The sequence below is a fragment of the Sciurus vulgaris genome (assembly GCF_902686455.1).
Source record: "Sciurus vulgaris genome assembly, chromosome: 15".
NCBI lineage: Eukaryota > Metazoa > Chordata > Mammalia > Rodentia > Sciuridae > Sciurus > Sciurus vulgaris.
This window is the reverse complement of record NC_136476.1, coordinates 84,825,765-84,847,360: the sequence shown is the minus strand read 5'-3', so window position 1 is coordinate 84,847,360 and position 21,596 is coordinate 84,825,765. Positions and strand designations below refer to the sequence as shown.

Below are 21,596 nucleotides of genomic sequence, written 5' to 3'. Positions count from 1 at the left end.
GGTTGTGGCTCAGTGATAGAGCACTTGCCCTGTACGTTCGAGGCACTGGGTTTGATTCCCAACACCACATAGAAATAAATAAATTAAATAAAGTACAATCAACAACTAAAAAATATTTTTTATAAAAAAAGCACATTCAGGGCTGGGGAGATAGCTCAGTTGGTAGAGTGTTTGCCTCGCAAGCACAAGGCCCTGGGTTCAATCCCCAGTACCGCCAAAAAAAAAAAAAAAAAAAAAAAAGTATATTCAATAAACGCTCATCAAGCACCTATCATGTGACCGTCTAAATGAGGAGGAGATACGAGCGGCCTGGCCTCCCCTGGGTGTTGACTCCAGTCCACTGTTGTGACACAGCTGGCTCCCTGGCCACTCTGGAGGTTGCCCGGGGCCTGGCTGCTTGCAGGGACTACTCTCTGGCTGCCATGGCACCCAGGCCACCTCCCTGTGTTTCCCACAGATGAGCACGCTGCAGTGACCACTTGTGACCCCTCAGGATATGCTTCAGGTCTGGGACAGTCAGGGACCATCTGTGACCTTGTCAAGCCCCCCCATAAGGCCTGGGAGGTCCTTGGGGCCACCCCAAGGCGGCTGGGCTCCTGAGGGGACCCTGCTCTAGGCCACTCTGCACCCTCAAGCCCCAGGCGGCCTTCAGACACAGGAGGGCCTTGACACATGGGGGGCTCGGTGAGCGTTGTCAACACAAGCTCCTCAGACACCCGAGAGCTCGCTGGCCAGGAGCACTCCAGGGCTGGAACCCACTGAGCACTCTCCACAGACGACTGGCCCCCACCCGACATTGTCAGAGCACCAAGGCGACCCGGCTCACCTGCTCAGAGAACTTAGGCGGGGAGCCGGGAGGGTGGGCCGCCAGCCGCTGCTCCAGGAACACCTCCCGCTCGCAGGCGTAGCACCACACCCGGAACGTGGTCAAGTTCACCGTCAGGTTGTGCTTCTTAGCCTGGAGGTGAGGTCCAAAATAAGGCCCAGGAGACCTGGCCTAACAGGTGGGCAAGCTGTGCCAGAGCCGCCTCGCTCTTTGGCCTCAGAAGAGGTCACTGGGGTCGGAGGCTGAGAGCAGGTTTTGCCCGCCCTCCAATCAGGAACCCAAGGACCGTCTGCAGGTCAGGCGCCTGTGCAGCGCTTCCTCCTGCCCTCCCTCTCTCCTGTTTCTCTGTGGCTCCCTATGACTGTCCCCACTTCACAGCCCTAGCCACTGAAGCCTGGAGCAGGCAGATGGAGTGGCAGGCTGCCTGACTGCATGGCCTGCGCTCTGGCCACCACACCTACCTGCGCGTGAATGGTGCTGTGGTCAGCAAAGGACTCTCCACAGCCAACGTAGGGGCAGGCAACCTGGGAGGGAGGAGGTAAACGTGGATTGGGACCAGCAGAGGATGGTGTCAACACAGGAGCCCCTTGCTCCCCCCAAGCCAGGGTGGCCCAGCTGTACCCCACAGGCACCACAAGCAACTGAGGTGCTGCTGCCCAAAGGAGTACAGGTCTATCCACCTGCAGCTCAAAAGGGGCGGGACAGCCACCATGAACAGTGACTTGTGTTCCTAGTGAGAGGGCAGGGGCTCTGGCCTGGTGCTCTCTTGCAAGAAGTCCAGGCAGGGTCAGAGCTGGAGTCCAGCTGCTTGGGGCCCACACCCTGTCCTACCAGAACACACTTCCTACCAGGCACAGTGGTGCAGGCCTGTAATCTCAACTACCTAAGAGGAGGAGGCAGGAGGGTCATAAGTTCAAGACTGACCGGGGCAATTTAGTGAGACCCTGTCTCAAAAATAAAAAAGGCTGGGGGTGTAGCTCAGTGGTAGGTGTAATCCCCATCACCAAAAACCAAAGCACAGGCGGAAGGTGGCTGGGGCATGCTGACGCCACGTCTCAAGGTGCCTTTAGCCCTGTGTTCTCCTCTCCAAGATCTGCCCATTTCCCAGGCTCAGCTCAGGTATCTCCACTACGGAGCTGGCAGTCAATGGCCAGGTGTACCTGCCCCTCCCTGTGAGGGCCTGGTGTCACTTCCATCGAGGGTCAGCAATGCACAGGCTGAACTCTGGTTTTTGTTTTGTTTTGTTTTGGGTTTTTTGGTAGTGCCGGGAATTGAACCCAGGGCCTTGTGCATGCAAAGCAAGTACTCTAACAACTGAATTATATCCCCCACAGGCTGGAGAAATGTTCTGGGAAATGGCTTTAAGCTGAGTTCACGAAGTCATGGCCAAAAGGCACCACTTCCCACGTAAACTTCCGACTGTCTGTCTGGAGGACCTTGGGTTCCCCGGAGGCAGGGCCACATCTCACCCTTCTTGCTGTCCCCTGGGTGTCCAGATGCTGTCCTGCAGTCTACATCATGCTAAGTGAAGGCCCTAATAGAAGAGGCCAGAAACCCACTGGGACCTCGTATCTCCGGCAAGGACTGTGTCTTGAGCCCCAGTGCTACTGTCCTTTTTGCTTCTACTTATGGATTTTAAGAAACTTTAGGAAATTTTTTTTTTACTTGATTACAAAATCTATGATTATAAAATGTAATATATACTAGAGAAAATTTGCAAAATGTTACAAAGCCATGTAGAAAAAAATGGAAATCACTTGTAATCCCACCACCCAGAGGAAACTGCTCTGTTAGACGAACCCACTTAGTGTGATGAGCAACGATCACAACACAACACCACCGATTTTCCTGCATGCTATCTGGGCTGTGCCCATGCCAAGCCAGTCAGGGGCAGCTGTCTTGTCAGGTTCTACCTGAAGGCCATTTGTGGGCACGGCTGTGGGTGAGACAGTCCCTACTTTCCATGTGGGCAAGGGCAGGCCCAGCCCAGGCACCCATGCGGACTGCACACATCAGCAGAGCTCCGCTGTGGGTGGAGGAGGAACCTCAGCCTGGCGTCTTCTCCAACCTGCTCTTTCCTCTCGTTACTCTTGACAGCAGCCAGAGCAGCCTGCCCAAGGGCTGGCACTGCCAGCAGAATCTGGACTGAACCCACACCCCAAGGGCTGTGAGGATCCCTTACCTGAAGACAGGCCCACAGGTTGGGCCCAGCAACACCACACGACTGGCAGGTTCCCTGTGTGAGTGGAGGTGAGAGAGAAGAGTGAGAGAGAGCCACCCTGGGGGCAGAGCCGGGTTACCCTGCCATCTCCACTGGTCTGAGCTGCAGATACCACCAAGACCCCCTCTTCGTGGATGAGAAACCGGGGCTGAGAGGCTCATGCCCCTGCAAAGAGCAAGGTCAGATGGTGAAGCCAAGGAGCCTGGGCCCCAGAGCAGGAGTCATCCAACACCCAACGAAGAAAGCCTGGTTCCTCCACGGTGGCCATTTGGGCTCCAGGCCTCCACAGGAACTTCTGTCCAGGCTGCGTCCAGGACCCTCAGTGGGTTCAAGTGAGGAAAATGGAGCCGAGACCAGTAAGGCCTGCTCCCTCTCACTGAAGATCACCGTTCAGTCTGGCAGAGCCAAAGCAGCAGCGGCCTTTCCGAGCCTGCGCCTCTCTCACGAGATCTGATTGCACAATCCGCCCTCACCTCCCAGGTGATTTCTGTTCAGGCATCTGCCTGCTTGGTGTGACAGCTCATCTCACACACGTGTGCTGCATGAGGGGCGAGGCACACACGTGCTGGAATAACTGAGTCCGTCCCTCTGTTCATCCTTCGCATACAAACATGTAGGCATAGACCTGGGGGCACTTTTGGCGGAAGTTAAGGTCATACAGAACACCTCTCTCCGTAAGCGGTCCTGGCGCCTGCTGTGGTCTGTGCGTGGAGACCACACCTCGTTCTTGGCAGTTGTGACACCAGGCCCTCCTTGCCCAGTCCCTCAGGGACGGCTATCAGGCGGCCACCAGCGTCCTCCTCCACGAAGGTGCCTGATAAATGCTGCTGTGCCTGTCTTCAGATACACGTGCACCGGACGGAGCCCAGCCCGCCTCCCCTAAGCAGGGCAGTCTCTCTGTCCCTGTCCATCTGAAGATGGCAGCGCCGTTTCCTGACGCCTCAGGCAGGGGAGGCTCCCGGACAGCAGCGCTTCCCTTCCCTTACTGTGCACTGCCTGCTCAGGTCCTGAGTGCTGCAGAACAGCTGGGTGTGCCCAGAACTTCCTGGACGGTCGGGGAGGTGCTGAAGATAAGCCGAGTCTTGCACTCCAGGACACCAACAGACTTCTGGAAGGCCCAGGCCAGGCCTTCCCAGGTCCCACCCCCAGGCCTGGCCATCTCCTCCTCTCTGCTGTCTGCCCTGACCCCTGCCTCCGAGGGGACACCCTCTCGGTTGCTCTGCTCTTTCCTTGGTGGAACTTGGAAAGAAACCCAGCGACAGTGCACAGATCTGCACTGGAGTCTCACTGCCCTGGCCGACACCACCAGATGCAAACTCACTTTGGAAGCAGCTGCAGACGCTGAAGAAATTCCCTGCACCGGGCCCCACAGCCCTGCTCAGGCCAAAGGCCACCGTGCGGAGAGGCAGAGCTGGAAAGAGCCCCAGCACATGCCGGGAATCTGCCCACACAGCTCTGCCACGCCACAGCGACATTCTGAGGCCACAGTGCAGCCATCCCCCGAGAGGGGCAGTCACCGTGTCCACAAGGAAGCACTGCGAGGAGGACAGGGCCTCTCTAGAACAAGGTCGAAGAGCTCCAGAGGGGCTGCTCTGTGCCTGAGGCACTTCACACAAAGGGACCACAGTCTGCCTTCTTTTTTGCAAGATAGGGCAGAATGGAGTATTTGCATAAGAAACTGAAAAGGTACAACACCAAGGCAGGTGTTACCTAGGGGCCTGGGTGGGGTGGGGACTTCCTGACATGTACCTTCTCCTGCTATTCCATTCTTGACCATGTAACAGCATTATTTTTCAAAATATTTTAATTCAATAACAAAAAGACAATTGCAGCGCATCCTCCCACTCAGAAGCAGCCTGTCTTCCACTCAGGAGTTCTGGGCCTGAGGCTCCTCCCCACACCACAGAAGCAAAATGAAGCTGAGCAGCACTCAGTCCTGGCCTTGCAGAGGCTTGCTCGGCCCCAACAGCTAATGGCCTGGTTCAGGCTTACTTAATGGCGTCGGCCCCGGCCCTGGAAGACGCCAGCCTTCCCATCTGCACAGAGGCAGAGCGCCCAGGGCAGACAGCGCTGCCTGTTTCAGCACAGTGGCCCAGGGTGCCAGCGCTGGCTGTAAGGTCTGCCCCTTTACCTTAGATTTGAGCAGCAAGTCCTCTTTGGTCACCTCCCCTATGGAGTCCAGGTGAGGGCAGAGGTCCCTGGGGTCCCCCATTCTGGCCTGGGCTCACCTGCAAAAAGACACAGGCCATCCCCGGTCAATGGCAGCCTCTGCTGGTGGGAGGCAGGGCAGCCTAGATGTGAAGCACCTGACTGGCTTTGAGTCCGGCTCTGCCACACACCAGCCGGTGACCCAGGGAAGCCCTCAGCCTCTCCGAGCCTCGCTTCTCGTCTGAGAAGCTGGAGCTGCCCCAGAGGTGGCCAGGACGACTCGGGGAGACCAGCAGAGCCTGATGCGGGCGGGAAGCTGGGAATCCTGGGCAGGAGGCGGTCCTGCCGGTGCTCAGAGCTACACACTGAGGACAGAAGCTGGGACTGCTTCCTCAGCAGGAGGCCACTCACCAAGAGGGCTGGCGGGGGAAGGCTGTGTCTCCAGAGGACAAGGACCAGACGCTGACCGGGGCCTGGTGGTCCTGAGAGCCCGTGGGAGGCCCAGGCCCTGCAGCCCTTCTCCTATGGCTGCATTATCAGCAGGAACCAGGGAGGCAGGTGACCGGCTGCCTCTGGAGAGTGTCCAGGGAACAGGGGGACAAGCAGAGCACAAGGCAGCAGCCACCTAGGAACCAGGTGAAGAGTGCTCGCACAACCTTGGAACAGTGTGTCTGGGCAGGTTTCAAGCAACGGGCAAACAGCTTTGTTGCTTTTGTTTAAGTGACCTAAGAAAATACCGAGTATAAAACAAGACGAGTCCCTGAGGCAGGGCCAGGCCCCTCCCCACACTCCTGTCGCCTTAGGAATACGTGGGTACCTGCCCACTTACGCAGCGGCACTGGGGTCCCTCCCAGGGCCTCACATGCACTGGTTAGTGCCCTCAATAAGCTACACCCGCCCTGTTTTATCTTATTTTGAGACGGGGTCTTGCCAAGTCACCCAGGTTGCTCTTAACTCGAGACCCTTCGGCCTCAGCCTCCTGAGTCGCTGGACCACAGGTGTGGCCGCTACTCCCCATTATCTGCTTCCTTTTCTTTTTAGATCAACTTTGTTTTTTCCCCCTTTTCCATTTCCTTTTCTTTTTCTTTCTTGCAGTCTGGGGATCAAACCCAGGAGTGCTCGACCTCTAAACTACAGGCCAGCCCTTTTTACTTCATTTTGTGACAGTCTCACTAAGTTGCGGCTGGTATTTGTGATCCTCCTGCCTCAGCCTCCCAAGTAGTGGGGATGATGGGTATGTACCACTGTGCCTGGCCCAATTCTTCTACATACCATTTCTCTCTCTCTCTTTTTTTTTTTTCCCCCCTCGGGGGAGAGGGTGCTGGGGATCGAACCCAGGGCCTTGTGCTTACAAGGCAAGCACTCTACCGACTGAGCTATCTCCCAGCCCCCTCTTTCTCTCTTAAATCAGACAAAAAAAAAAAATTATTTTGGTTTGCAAAATTAATGCTTCATACTACAGTGACACAGCCACATCATTTACAGCAGCTCAATTCACAGTAGCTAGCTATGGAACCAACCCAGGTGCCCTTCCACAGTTGAATGGATAAAGAAAATGTGGTACATATACACGATGGAATATTACTCAGACAGAAAGAAGAATGAAATTATAGCATCTGCAGGTAAATGGATGGAATTGGAGACCACCATGCTAAGTGAAATAAGCCAATCCCTAAAAACAAAGGTTAGGAGGGCTGGGGTTGTGGCTCCGTGATAGAGCACTTGCCTCACACTGAGTTTGATTCTCAGCACTGCATATAAGTAAATGAATAAAATAAAGGTACACAACTAAAAAAATTTAAAAACAAAAACGAAAGGCTAAATTGTTTTGCCTGATATGTGGGTGCTGATTCTCAATGGGAGGTGGGTTTAGAGAATAGAAGTATTTTGGATTAGTCAAAGGGGAATGAGGGGAAGGGAGGGGGGATGGGAATAGGAAAGACAGCAGAAGATACTGGACATAACTTTGCTATATTCATATATGAGTACACGGCCAGTGTGATTCCACATCACGTACAAACAGAAGAAGGGGAAGTCACACTCCATATACGTATATGTCAAAATAACACTACTCTCATGTACAACTAATCGGAATAAATTCTTAAAAATCAGAGCTTGGCTAGAGGGAGCACCTTGGCGGTGAAGAACCAGCGGTGTGAGAGCATGGTGGATGCGCAGACCCATGCGTGTGCTCGACACACGTTCACACCCCACGGGGTCTGCAGCGCCTGTGAGACCTGGGCAAGCTGGGCTACACGGCATCCCCCAGCGTCACACTGGGGCCAGGAGGAAGATGAGGATGAAGATGTGGTGCCCTGGGGACCTCTAGGTGCATTCTCACGACTTCTATTAATCTGTCGATTTCAAAACAAGACATTTCAAACTAGACAACGATGGTGCTCCAGCCCCCCAGTGTGTCCAGAGTGTCTGCAAAGTCACTCAGCAGCCCACTGCGGACTCCAGCCCTGCGCTACTGTCAACAGGCCCAAACCAACCCCACGTGTGAGCAGAGCCAGGAGGCACCAAGGCAGAGAGGGTGGGCACCAGGCCCCTCCTGAGGCCACTGCCCACTCCCAGTGGCCAGCCAGGGCAGACGGGCCCAGGTCCCCAGCCAGATTGTGGGGCGCTGAGCTGATTGGAGCCAGCCCCAGGCACTGCCACAGGCTCTGCTGCTCCCCGCAAGGAGGACTAGGGCCTTGCGGATGGGCACAGGGGAGCACAAGCTGAGCCCACGTCAGCCAGGGGCCTGCAGCCCCACCCTCCTGCGCCCTCTTCACCTGCAGGAAATGTAAGTCCACAAAAGCAGGTGTAGCCGCGCACGCACTCCCAGGTGCCCAGCATCACGGAGCACCAGCTCACGCCCGTCCACTTCCCCCGCCTCGTCTTTCTTCCACTTCTTACAAACGTCAGGCACACATGAAATCACATTCTATCTGCACATTTTCTAAGAGATGGGGACTTGGAAAAAATGACCCATAAGTGCAATTCCATTACTTTATCAAAAAAAAGAGATCCAGCTTCCTCCCTGGTCCCTGTCTGGGCGGTGTGCCTGCGGGGGCTGCCGGCACTCGGCTTCTCTGCCCACAGCTGATGGGACAGGCTGTGGTGGTCTGCAGCAAGGGCCTCTTGCAAGGAACTGGGGCCAACCCGGCTGCACAGTTCTCTTATTCCAGAACAACTCCTGGCACCAACTGGAGAATAGAAATAGTTGGGAATGCACCCTAGAAGGGGCAGGTGCTGGGGATGTCCACAGGCTAGACGCACCCAGTCCATCCACAGGGACAGGAAAAACGCCCCCAGGACACTGCTAAGCTGGGCGGTGCTGGGGTGGGTGTGGACCCTTCACTAGGCACTGCATTACCTCTGTGACCCCCGGAGAGGAGACCCTCTCAGGCTGCTCCTTCTGCTGCCACTGGGCTGCCACAGCCTGTCAGCCCCCTGGACGGGAGGGCCTAGCCACTTCCACACGTGCCACTGGGTCCCTCAGGTCATCCTCTGAGCCTTTCAAGAACTCTGTGCGGCTCCGAACCGGAGCCCCGAGTCTTCAGCAAGCCCAGGCCCCGGCACAGGGCTCATCGCACATCAGCACTGCTGCCTTCCTGGGGGGCCGCAGTTTTGCAGGTGTGGGCAGTTCACAGAGGGAGAGGCAGTTAGAAGGTGACATTTAAAACAGTCACATGACAACACAGGGTTCAAGGTTCTAAATTCCAAACCTCGCTGGAAGCAGGTTCCTTGTTTTAATCTTTTCTACTGAGGCCACGTGCCCTGGGTCGGCACTGGTCCTCAGCTATTTTAAGCACAGGGTGATTTTTTAGTGTCTTTGTACATGCCCCCTCTCTTCAGCTGCACGGCCAGGGCAGGCGGGAGCCAGGGGATCGTCCTGATGCCCAAACCAGGAGGAGGGGAATAGGACCCACTTCTGATTCACAGGAGCAATCAGACTGGCGTTCCGGCACCTTCAGAGAGAAAAAGCCGTCTGACTAACGACCCTAGGGGACTTCCACAGACGAGAAGACAGGGCTGAGCCGAATCAGCTACAAAGGAGCTCAGCCAGGTCAGTGGCCCAGGCAGTGAGTGCCTGGTGATCAGACGTGTCCAACGCAAAGCCTGCCCCACAGCAGGGCTCAGCAAACACTCAAAGGACCAGATAGCGGACAGCTGAGGTTCCATGTGCCAGATTAACCTTTGTCAATTCATTATCTTTTTTTTTTTCTCCTAACCCTTTAAAACCATTCTCAGTTCACGGGCTGGGGCTGTACGTGTGAGACACAGGGTTCGATCTCAGCACTGCTTATAAATAAATGAATAAAATAAAGGTTCATCAACAACTAAAAAGAAAATTCTCAGTTCAAAACTGTACAGCACAAGCCTGGCCCACTGCGACACCCATCAAGGATCCACACTGCTGGGCCTCCCGAGAGCAAGCGCACAGCACAGGCTGCACAGCCAGCGGCGCCAATCCAACAGCTTACACAAGGCCAACGGCAGAGAAGACAAGGGAACCTGGCTCCAGGTCAGAGGAAGGTAAACCAGGCGCACATGAAGACACAGGCTTGCTCTGCAGCATTGCTACTGATTGACAGGAAGACAGACACAACCTACGTGACAGGCACCCGAGGACACGACACGACATGCTGCTGTGGCCACGGCCCTAACAGACACGATGGCGTCGAACCCTCCAGACTGAGAAGTCAGACCAAGATAAAGGAGAGACGCCATGCTCATGGGCGAGCAGGCTTGTGCTGTTGAGACATCCACTCTCCCCAAGTTACCTACAGATTTGAGGTAATGCCAATCAACATTCAGGCAGGCATTTCACAGAAACTGACAAGCAGATTCTAAAATGCACACGGAAACACAAAAGTCCTACAACAGCAAAACAGTTTTGGAAAAGAAGAAAGTCGTGGGACTCACACTGCCAGACAAGACCGTACAAAGCTGAAGTGACCAGGACACTACGGCACCGAACAAACACAGACATGAGTGTGTGAACAGAGTCTAGAACCAGGCCTGCACCCGCATGGCCTGTTGGGACTGATGTGCTTTGGCAACAGATGGTACTGGAACAATGATACCCCTGTGGGGAGAGATGAACTTTAACCTCTACCTCTTCCATACATAAAAATCAGTGAGAGCCAGGGGTAGTGGCGCATGCCCATAATCCCAGCAACTAGGGAAGCTGAGACAGGAAGATCACAAGTTCAAGACCAACTCAGCAATTCAGTAAGGCAAGCAACTTTGACCCTATCTCCAGATAAAAAACAAAAAGGGCTGGGGATGCGGCTCAGGGGTACAGTGCCTCTGGGTTAAATCTCCAGATTCCCCCCACCCAAAACAATGAGAAATGCACAGCAGACTTTAAAAAAAGTAAAACTCTAAAACTTCTAGAGAAAAATACAGGAAAAAGTCTGCAACTCTGAAGTAGGCACAGGGCACAGAAGGCATCAGGATGAAAGGGAACCTGATAAACTGGACTTCATCAAAGTTAAGACTTTTCAAAGATGGTAAGTTCATGAAAAGGCAAGCCACAGCCTGGGGGAAGAGGTTGATGATACTTATATTTGATAATGAGCTTATTTCTAAAATACATGAAGTGGCTTTGTTTGTTTCGTTTTTGCAGGGCTGGGCTGGACCTGGGCCTCATGCATACTAGGCAGGTGCTCTACCACTGAGCTACACCTCCAGCTCCTTTTATTTTAAATTGCCCAGGCGGGCCTCAAACTTGTGACTCTTCTGCTACAGCCTACTGCGTCACCAGGATTACAGGCATCAGCACCACGCCTGGCTATAAAGAACTCTTTTATCCCCAAAAAGATCCAGCAACTCCACTAGAGGGTATATATCCACAGAAAAAGAAAACAGCACGCCAAAGAGACACCTGCACTCCCGTGTTGACTGCAGCACCATTCACAAGAGCCAAGCGGCGACCCACCTGGGTGCCCACTGCACATGAATGGATAGCGAAAACATGGCACTGTACACAATGGAGTAACCAGCCACAGAAAGAGAAAAAGAGTGAACTCCTCTCACCTGGCAACGTGGGTGGAGGTAGAGGACAGTGTGTGAAGTGCGCGTGGAAAGAAAGCGCTGGGCGGAGGACAGGGCTCGGTGGTAGAGCGCTCACAGGCACGGGAGGCCCAGGGTACCATCCGGCACCCTCCTGCCCACACACAGACACAAAACCACAACAGCAACAACAAAAGAAACAGAAGCACAAATGTTCTCACTTACATGTGGAGGCTAAACAATCTGATTTCGCAAAAGTAGAAAGTAGAACACAGGTTAGCAGAGGCTGGGAAGGGTGGGGTGGAGGCAGGAAGAGGACGGTCACGTGCAGGGTACAGGTGGACAGGAAGACTCATTTCTGATGTCCTGTGGTATGCTATTTGAAAACGGCCAGTAGGCTTTTGAATAACAAACACCTGGGATAATGGATGTGCCAATGACTGATCTGATCTTCACACACTCCACGTGTGTGCTGAAAGAGCACACTGTACTCCAAGATGTTACAGCTATGCATCAAGTAAAATATACACGTATCTGAAACAAACAGCCCAATTTTAAAATGGGAAAATGATTACCAGTTACTTATCAGTTAAAATGGCCAGTAAGCCAGGTGCGGTAGGGCATGCCTGTCCTCCCGACCTCGTGGGAGGCTGGGGCAGGAAGATCCCTTGAGCCCAGGAGTTTGAGGCCAGCCTAGGCCACATAGCAAGACCCTGTTTAAAACACACAAACAAACAAACAAAAACCCCACAACAACCCCAGTTTCAGAGACATTCAAGTTAAAACCACAGGATAACACCTCCCCACTAGGATATGAAGCTGGGAAGACACCCTCTGCGCAGTGCTGCTGAGGATGGCTGGAGACCACGTAAGTTCTGAAGAGAAGGTAAAACGGCACAGAGGCTTTGGGAAGGCGTGGCAGCTTCCTACAAAGCACACCCCTGTCACGAGCTTGCAGCCCCCCACTCTTAGGAGAAACGAAACACCTGTCCACACAAAGGCCTGTCCGCATCCTGCCAGCTCTACGTACAGGGCTGAAGGAAACCAGAATACGCTTCCCCAAGACGTGCCTGACTGCCCTCCCCATCTGCCTAAAACCAGGACATACAATTGTAAAGCAGTCCCCTCCCATGTGGTCCAGGAAGGACAGAAGCTAACCACTGGGCACAGCCTGTCAGCCCAGTGAGCACCAGGACAGGAGTCTGCAGACCCACCTGGGCGTGACTCTGTTCCATGCCAGTCTCTTCCGAGGTTCCCACCTCTGAAAGCACAGGGCGCTGTCCCTTCTCCTGTCACTTCTCAAAGTGAGTGTGCTATGTTGAGGCTGTTCCATAAGCTAGAGTCCAGCCCTGCTCGAGTGACCTTTCATGGGGCTTTTGTCCCATGTGATGTGCCCTGCCCACGTTAATAAACAAGCTGGCTTTTCTTGTCGATCCTTTGCTGCACGGGACTGTTCGTTATGAACTCACAAGTGTTGAGAAAAAATTATCAATCCTGCCAAGTGTGGTGGCAGGATCCCTGGGAGGCTGAGGCAGGAGGAATGCAAGTTCCAGGCCAGCAGGGGCGACTTAGCAAAACCCTGTCTCGAGGAAAATAAGAAAGGGCGGGGCCGTGGCTCCATGGTAGAGCACCCTGGCCTTATTTCGCAGGATGGCAAAGAAAAAGAGGAAAAGGAAATTATATGTCCTCCCTCACAAGTTTTTGGCAAGACAGCCAGGATTTCTGGTATAATGCACTGGTTCTGGAGCCTGTGGATGGATCCTGGTAACTGGCAGAAGCTGGCAGAAAAAGGCAAGAATTCATAACAAAGTCAGCTCTCCTGCCTCTCTACCTGGTGCCTGGGAGAGAGAGAGGTGAAGGTTTTTCCCTGTTCTTCTAAACTCAGATTTGCAGGAGAAAGAATCTGTGAAAATTCATTCTTAGAATTTGCAACTCGTATAGAGGCGGGTGGGGCACCTATTGGTATTGATATTTAGCCTCCGAGAGATGGTCTTTGTTTCCCTTTGTCTTTAATGACATTTGTCATAAAGAGGAGAACTACAGGGAAGAACACAGGCGCACACACTATGAGCCTGTCCCTTGGGCCAGTCTCGCAGACTGGTCCATTGATGTCTCTCCCCAGACTGGCATCTGAATAGGCAAACTCAGCTATGGGTCCCCAACCGAAAAGTGGAGTGAAGTTTTCCTTTGGTCTTATATCCTGAGAACTTGGCTTTGTGACCAGAGAGGACAGGTGTTCTGGACTCTGTGAAGCAATGGGCACAAACTTCAGGGTCAAAATAAGCGTTCTGAGAGCTCCGGATAAGGACCAACCACTTCCCTCCAGAAAGATCCCATAAGGATACCTGCCAGCAGCGCATGAGGGCTCAACATGGAAAGTCTCCCCTCCCCAACATGAAAAGCTTAAAGCTTACTAACCTTTTAAAAAATTAATGGTTAAAAATTTGTTAATGTGAACACAAAAATCCAGTGTTAGTACTAAACTTTGGGTGCTTAATGTTCCACCTGTGGGTCCGAAGATCCAGTAGCACACCGTCTGCAGGAGTTACAGGTCTCTGTTGTCTGAAAGTTACCATTTGCTTTGCCTTAGCACCCAGCCAACATGGACCAAGCACGTCCTCAGGGCCAGTGAGCTGGGGCCTTGAAGGCCAGGCCAGGTCACGCCTGGGCCCTGCTCTCAAAGGGACACAGACCCTGGATTCTGACCCTAGGCTGCCCACAGACACACACTGGGCAACTGCCTCTTCCTGAACCCTTGCCACAACTCAGCTGCCTCACACACAACTCTGGGCATGACCACAGGGGTTACAGAAGGCAGTAACACAGGTGGCCAGCTCGGGTCCAGCACCCCACTGTCACTTGCAAGTTTGTGGCTTTAGATAAATCACTCAATCCTCAATTTCTTTATCCATAAAATGGGGACAACTACAGCAACTAGATCACTGAGAAGATGACGTAAGGCAATGCACAGGAAGCATTTAGCACAATGACTTCTGACCACAGACTTTCAGAGTGGCTCGGATTGCTGTTGATCAGCATGGCAGGAACACTCAAAAAGTGTTCAGTACTCTCAATTGTGTTGCTGGCCGTGTTAGATCAGGACACTGGGATTGTAGGAAGTCATGGGCCCAAGGTGACGCAGAGGGCCCTCTCCAGCAGACTTCACTCAGGGCTCTGCAGGCCCACCAGCCCAGCAAAGAAAAGTGGTGACCTTGGTCAAGTTGGACATGAAGCAGGTGACTGACGGGTGGTAACTCCGATTCTTGGAGCTACTTTTTAAGATCCAAGCTCACCTCCTAATGCTTTTGACATCAGAGAAAAAGCCAGGAAGGGTGACCCCATGGACTAGAATCAACCTTCAAACAGCTTTCTTCTCCTGAGAAGCCAGCACCTCTGACTCTATGTTACGGTTTAGATGTGAGCATTCCCCCAGAAACTCACGTGAGACAATGCAAGAATTTTCAGAGGTGAAAAGCTTAGATCATAAGAGACAGAACCTAATCAGTGGATTGCTCCACGGCTACAGATTAACTGAGCAGTAACTGTCGGCAGGCAGGGTGTGTCTGGAGGAAATGTGGGGGCAGGAGATGTGCCTTTGGGGTGTATGTTTTGTCCATGGTGAAGAGCTCTCTCTCTCTGCTTCCCGGATGCCGTGTCCCAAGCTGCTTTCCTCTGCCACACCCTTCCACCATGATGATGTGCCTTATCTCAAGCCCACAGCTATGGAGCCAGCTGACCATAGATGGGATCTCTGAAAGCAGGAACCCCAAATAAACTTCTCTTTTTCTAATTGCTCTTGTCAGTTTTTTGGTCACAGCAACACAAAGCTGACGAAACTACCCCAGTGCCTCTGTGCACCCCAGCTCTCCTGTGCCTGGATAATTCACTTTCTCAACAAAGGCTGAGAAACTGCTCCAGACAGAAAACTCAAACTCTCTGTGGATCAAGGGGGCAAATGCCAAAAAGAACAGCACTGGTCAGAATGAAGTGGCCCTGACTTTCCAGCCGTGTTTGCATTCGTGACAGGGTAACACCACATTATGCATGACCACAAAAGTGGGACCTGACACAGCAAGTCACTTTACGTAGATTCCGCCAAAATGAATTCGACTGTCGTGTATGACTAAAAATAAAACTTAAAAAAGGACAGTATTAAGACAATTGGAAAATGTGAATATGGACTACATATTAGATGACAGCATTTATTATGGACTGAGAATACCCCCCAACCCAAACTCATATGCTGAAGTTCTGACCACCAGTACCCCAGAATGCAATGGCATTTGGAGATCAGGTCTTTGAAGAGGTCATTAAGTTAAAATGAGATCTATTTTTTTGTTGTTGTTGTTTTTTGTTTTTGTTTTTCTGGTGCTTGGGATTGAACCAAGGGCCTTGTGCATGCAAGGCAGGCACTCTACCAATTATATCCCCAGCCCTAAAATGAGATCTTTATGTGGCACATGGTGGCACTCACCTCTAATCCCAGTGACTTGGGAGGCTGAGGCAGGAGGATCATAAGTTTGAGGCCAGCCTTGGCAACTTAATAAGACCCTGTCCAAAATAAAAATAAAAAATAAAAAGATATGAGGATGTAGCTCAGTGATAAAGTACCTCTGGGCTCAATTCCTAGTACCTAAAAATTAAAAAGGGCTGGGGGTATACCTCATGAGATCTTTACTGTAGGCTCTAATCTAATCAGACTGCTATCCTTATGAAAATAGGAAAAACTTTCTACACAGAGGCACCAGGGGTGCATGCACACAGAGGAAGACCAGATGAGCACAGTGTGAGTTGGCCATCTCCAGGCCAAGGAGAAAGGCCTCAGAAGAAGCCAAACCCATCGACACCTTGATCCTGGACTTCCAGCCTCCAGAACTGTGAGAATATAAACCTCTGTTTAGGCCACCCAGCCTCTGGTGCTTGGTCATGGCAGCTCTGGGAAGGGATCACAGTTCTGTAGCAACATTAAAAGTTTCTGAGGATGTGGCTCAGGGGTAGAGTGCTTGCCTAGCAATGCACAAGGCCCTGGGTTCAATCCCCAGCACTGCAAATAAATTAACCAAGGGTCTATGATTAAAAAAAGAAAAAAAAAAAAAAGCCAGGAGTGGTGGTACACACCTGTAATCCCAGCAGCTCTGGAGAACCGAGAGTTCAAAGCCAGCCTCAGTAACTGAGCACTGCACTAAGCAACTTAGCAAGACCCTGTCTCAAAATAAAAAATAAAAATAAGGGCTGGGGGATGCAGTTCAGTGGTTAAGCGACTCTGGGTTCAATCACTGGTACCAAAAATTAAATTAAATTAAAATAATAAAAGTTTCTGAAGATGAAAATCACCCTCTGGTTATACAGGATAACATCCTTATGCTCAGACGATTCCCTGAGGAATGCAGGATGGAGGGCCATGATGCCTGTAGCTTACTCCTATAAGAACCAGCAAAAATAATTATGACAATAAGCATGCAGACAGAGTCCTTCTAAATAAGGCTAAAATGTTAGTGATCGGTGAATCTAGGTGAAGGGGTAATGGGGGTTCATGGTATTATTTCTGCAACTTTTCTGTAAGCTTGCCATTTTTTCAAAATGGAAAGATTTTTAAAAGCCCAGCGTGCCAGCACTGGCCTGTAATCTCAGGAACTCAGGAGGCTGAGGCAGGAGGATTGGAAGTTCCAGGCCAGACTCAGGAACTTAGTGAGCCCTGCCTCAGAATAAAAAAAGAAAAGGATGGGAGGTATAGCCAAGAGGCAGAACACCCTGGGTTCAATTCTCAGTACTGTAAGGAGAGAAAAAAATCTTTAAAAGATTCCCTTCCTCTCACTGAGGTGGGAGCAGGGAGGAGCAGCCCAGTTGTCGATCCAGGATGCAGGCGGGCCGGATGCCAGGCATGCGCACAGTGCCTCACCTGTACCGTTTCCTCGAACACCTCCCTCTCAGGCCAGGGAAGCTGATGGACAGCTTAGAGAGAAAGAACGATTCACCTGCCTGAGACCACACAGTAAGGAAGTGACCGGGCTGGAAGGAGCAGGCTGTCTGCCTTCACGGCCTCCCACCTGTGCCTCTGTGCAAATAAACTGGATGTGCACAGCAGGCACTTAATAAAGGCTAAAGGGGCAGGCAGCAGTGCTGCTCAAAGAACCAGGTCTGTGTACAGACCCCCTTGAGAGCCGCTGGGCCCCTGGGAAGCGGGTGGGCTGCAACTTGCCCTGGTACCCACTAGTCCCTTGGGGCTGGAGAGCGCCGGAGATGAGACTCTGGCAAAGAGCCCGCCATTCTTGGCTCTGGCTGAGACTTTCAAGATGCTTCTCCTGATGAAAGGGAGGCACTTGGCCCTCCCACCAGGGAGGGGCAGGTGTGCCCAGTGCTGCCTGCCGCCCCTGGCAGCCTCGGGAGCCCTTACTCATCATTTTCCCAGAGGTTCTGGGCACACCCTCCTCCTACCAGGGAGGAGCTAGTCCCTCAGGGCCGGGAAGGTGGCGCTGTTGAGCCCTCCAGTCATGCAAGATGCCTGGTCCTCACACTAGCCAGTCACAGCCGGGTCCCTGCACCCGGCAGCCTCCGCCCCTTGGAACTGTGCCCTTTCTCTCCCTCCTGCTCCCGCTCTCCCTTCTCCCCAAATTCCAGACGCTCGGTCTTTCTTTCGGAAGAGCCTACCATCCTGACTGAAGCAGACCCTCAGGCCTCCTCCACACTGAGCAGCCCCACTCCTGCTCTGCCCAGCCTGACCCACCTGGCCCCTGCCCTGATGGCCCAGTCCCCATCTGACACCAACAGCTGTTCTCCCACAAGTGACCTGGTGGATCCTGACAACCGTGCCGGGAGGCAGCAGTGAGGCCCATCACTAAAGGTGCGGAACCGGCTGAGGTCATGCAGCTACTGAGCTGCAGAACCAGGATCCAGTGCTCTGAACCACCCCGCAATGTCCCAAGAGACCCGCCAGCCTGCACGGGGAGGGTCTCTACCTCCCAGCTCCAGATGCCCAAGCAACGTCTCAGGAGCCTCCCCAACTCACCCAGCGACACAGAGTGCGTCTCTGCTCAGCTCAATTTCCATACGTCCAGGATAGTATCTTTGCACAGCTCAAAGCCTGACACTGCTCCCTGCTCGGGGTTCCCGGAGAGTCACTTAATTGGAGAGGGCACAGGTTTGGGGCTACCCCAGGCTGGTAGTCCCTGGGAGTTATCTGGTCAGGGGAAACAACTGGCCCAGGTCACAGGAGGCCCCAAGTTCTGGGCCTTAGTGTGAGCAAAAATTCGGCTCAGAAATTCAGACCTCAAACCTCAGAGGTCACCAAGCTAAACTCCTAACTATGGGCCATGGAAACCAAGAGCCAGGAAGATCCTGACTTCTAGGACTTGAAATAAGACCCTCCTTATTAAGGTAGTATGATCTGCATCCTGCTTCTGCCAAGCCATCTGGGAATTTAGAGGGATTTAGGGAGCATTCATCTTCCTCTGGGCCTCGCATGTGCCAGGTAGTGCTCTACCACCGAGCTATGCTGCCGGCCTGAGTCTTCCTTTTTCCCCTGTACTGGAAGACTGACCCAGGAGCATTCTACCTCTAGCTACATCCCCAGCTCTTTGTTTTGTTTGTTTAAAAATTTGAGACAGGGTCTCACTAAATTGCTCAGACTGATCTTGAATTTGTGATCCTCCTGCCTCAGCCTCCAGGATAGCTTGAATGACAGGCATATACTGCCAAGCTCTTAGGATGGGACTGTACACCATAAAATCCCTGTTGGTTGTTTGTCCAAACTCTCTTTGAGCCCAGCCATTGATGATAAAATCACCCTATTCCCAGAGGGTGACTCTGGTTATTTCAGTCTTAATAATAAATGGAAATTGGCTTTCCTGAAATTTCTACATACAGATTCATTCCCACTCACTGCAAAGAGAACTGTCACTTTTCTGTCTTTTAGTGTCTGTTGTCAACTTTCAAATCTCCTACAAGTGCCCTCTTTTCATGCCAATGTGAACCAGTTGTGTTTGGTTTAGTTTACTGTCTGGCCAACTTGAAAAACTAAGAAAAGCTTGACTCTTCCATCACTGTTATACAACCTGAGCTTAGAATGTATACTGCAAATAAGTACTTTTGTAAAAGAAAAAATTCAAACGTTCAAACCTGAAGACCCCAAATGCGATCAAGCAGCTGAGGGTTAGAGGTTCACACCAAAGGTCCCAGAGCTAAGCAGGTTCTCCAGTGAGGAAACAGACTCCTAGCAGGGTAGGCTCCTCCAGACTCACAAGCTGACTAAAGTGGGACTTGAACTTGGGGCCTGCAAGTCAGCCCACTGCATCCTGTTGCATTACCAACCAGATCACAAACCAGAATACGATAATTTAAATTTGTAACTCGTCTCTCCATGGCTGATTTCTTTGCAGAATTCTATTTTTTTTTTTCTCTTTTCCAAAGTACTTATCACCTAACACACTAACATACTTTACTTACTAAGTTATTAGAATAAAAAACTCTACCACATTCGGGATCTTATGTCTTTTTCATTCACTGATGTATTTTAAGCAGTGTCTGATTCATGTAGTAAATGCTCAATAAATACCTCTTTTCTTTCTTTTGTTTTGTTTTGTTTTTTCCTTCAAACTTAGAATGGAACTCATGGGTGCTCTACCACTGGGCTACATCCCTGTCCTTATTAATTTTTTTTTTTACTCTAAGACAGGGTCTTGCTAAGTTGTCAATACTGGCCTTGAACTTGTGATTCTTTTGCCTCAGCTTCCAAGAAGCTGGAGTTTATAGGCATGCTCGGCAGTAAATATCTCTTGAATAAATAAATTAGTCCAACAAGCATTTATTGATTACCTACTAAGGCTGGGCAGTGAACTGAATCACTCTGTTGGCTCCCAATCCATCCAGACATCACATTCCCTGAACCACGTCATCATTTCATCTAGTGTCACAAAGAGCTAGTGAACCAACCAAAACCCAGGTTTCTTGAACAACCAAACTCCCAAACAAAATTAAAACGTAAGAGTCATCTTTGAACTGAAAAGAACCTAAATTTCCTGGAGGCCCCCTCTCAGAAGCAATCTCGTTCCTCAACAAAACAGAGGGACTGCAGTCCCTCAGTCCTGCCACCCATGGTCAGACTGACTACTGCCACTTTTCCGACATTACTTTTTTGAGGTACTGGGGTTGGAACCCGGGCCTCATGCATGCTGGACAAGTGCTCTTCCACCGAGTCACATCCCACCTTCTTAATGGTGTCTAGTACCCCCAGATGGGAGGGTGGCTAAGCAGACAAAGCAGAGCACCTCTGAGAGTGAGAGAGCTGAAGACCCTAAGTCCCTGGTTCCTGCAGCAATTCCCAAGTAGCCTCTCCTGTTGACAGGAACACAGTGTCCAATGACTGTCATGTGCATCTGGGCTTGGTTGAACCGGAATGCAGAGAGCAAGACTTAAGACTTTTGATGTATAGCTTTTGATGGAAGTCAAAGGCTGTCTCAAGAAGTCCTAAGTCTATTTGTTCCAGTCCAAAAAAAGAGAACAATCTCAGAGAAGACTGTTCCAGAGAAAAGTAAGGCATTCCAGAAATGTTGCCCTGCTTTAGAATGGTCTTCCAGAAAAAACAGTCTCCATCAGCCCCTCCCACAGCCAACTGGAGCTGCGGCGGCTGCAGCCGCAAACACCAACAGAAGCCAACTGTGCCAGGTACTGCACAACCCCTAGACAGAGAGACACCTACCACTGACCCCTGCTCCACCTTCAGGCTGTGCATCCTCCTTCATGAAGCAGAAAACAACTGAACCTGCTTCGCAGGATTTCTGGAAGAAATCGAGGAGACAAGGCTTAGCCAGTGCCTTAACAAGAGGGTCTTCTTTTAAAGAAGCGGTCCCTCATGGAGAGGAGAAAAACTATTACTAGAAAAACTATTACTAAGCATTTTTTGCACTTTTTTATTTCCTAAGCATTTGCTGATACCCGTTTTTCATATGAACTTTATCCTCAGAGCATCTGCGGGGTGGAAGGTGCGGAGGGCAGAGCGACCGTCCTCCTGGTAGGAGAAGGAAAACAAGGCCTGTGCCAGTGCAGGAAGGAGGCCAGCAAGCACCCGAGGTGGAGCCCGGGCCTCAAGCCCTCCCGAGTGGCTTCAAGACGTGCGAGGCGTCTTTCTGGAGAGGTGGCCGGAGGCCATTACTACCCAGGCAGTCGGCATTGCGACTGACACTCACCACCGTGAAAAAGTGGTCATCTTTTGTCCATAAAGGGAAAAAAATGCACGTCAGGGGCCAAAGCTGGAGGAAATAAAGTCAGCGCCGCAAGACGCCATGCGCACGCTTTCAACGCTGGGTCAGGCCCGGCAGACGTGAGAGAGATGGACGGCCCCTGTTTGGAGGAAGCCTCGGGCCCTCCGGGGCTCGACGCGGGGCGCCCGGGAGGCCCCTG

At 51.9% G+C, this 21,596-nt stretch overlaps 1 protein-coding gene across 2 annotated transcripts in view; it reads right to left on the bottom strand.

Annotated features, from left to right (window-relative positions):
- Positions 1-21,596, bottom strand: part of USP20 (ubiquitin specific peptidase 20) — a 37,617-nt gene that overhangs the window by 15,752 nt on the left and 269 nt on the right. For both annotated transcript variants that reach the window (XR_013759430.1, XM_079111704.1), the window contains exons 2-6: positions 15,676-15,752; positions 5,179-5,275; positions 3,009-3,062; positions 1,288-1,350; positions 827-958 (exon numbers count right to left, since the gene is read on the bottom strand). Coding sequence is in view for 1 of the 2 variants with exons in the window: in XM_079111704.1 (XP_078967830.1) it covers positions 827-958; positions 1,288-1,350; positions 3,009-3,062; positions 5,179-5,259 (330 nt within the window). In the remaining variant the exon portion in view is untranslated. The remainder of the gene's footprint in view (positions 1-826; positions 959-1,287; positions 1,351-3,008; positions 3,063-5,178; positions 5,276-15,675; positions 15,753-21,596) is intronic.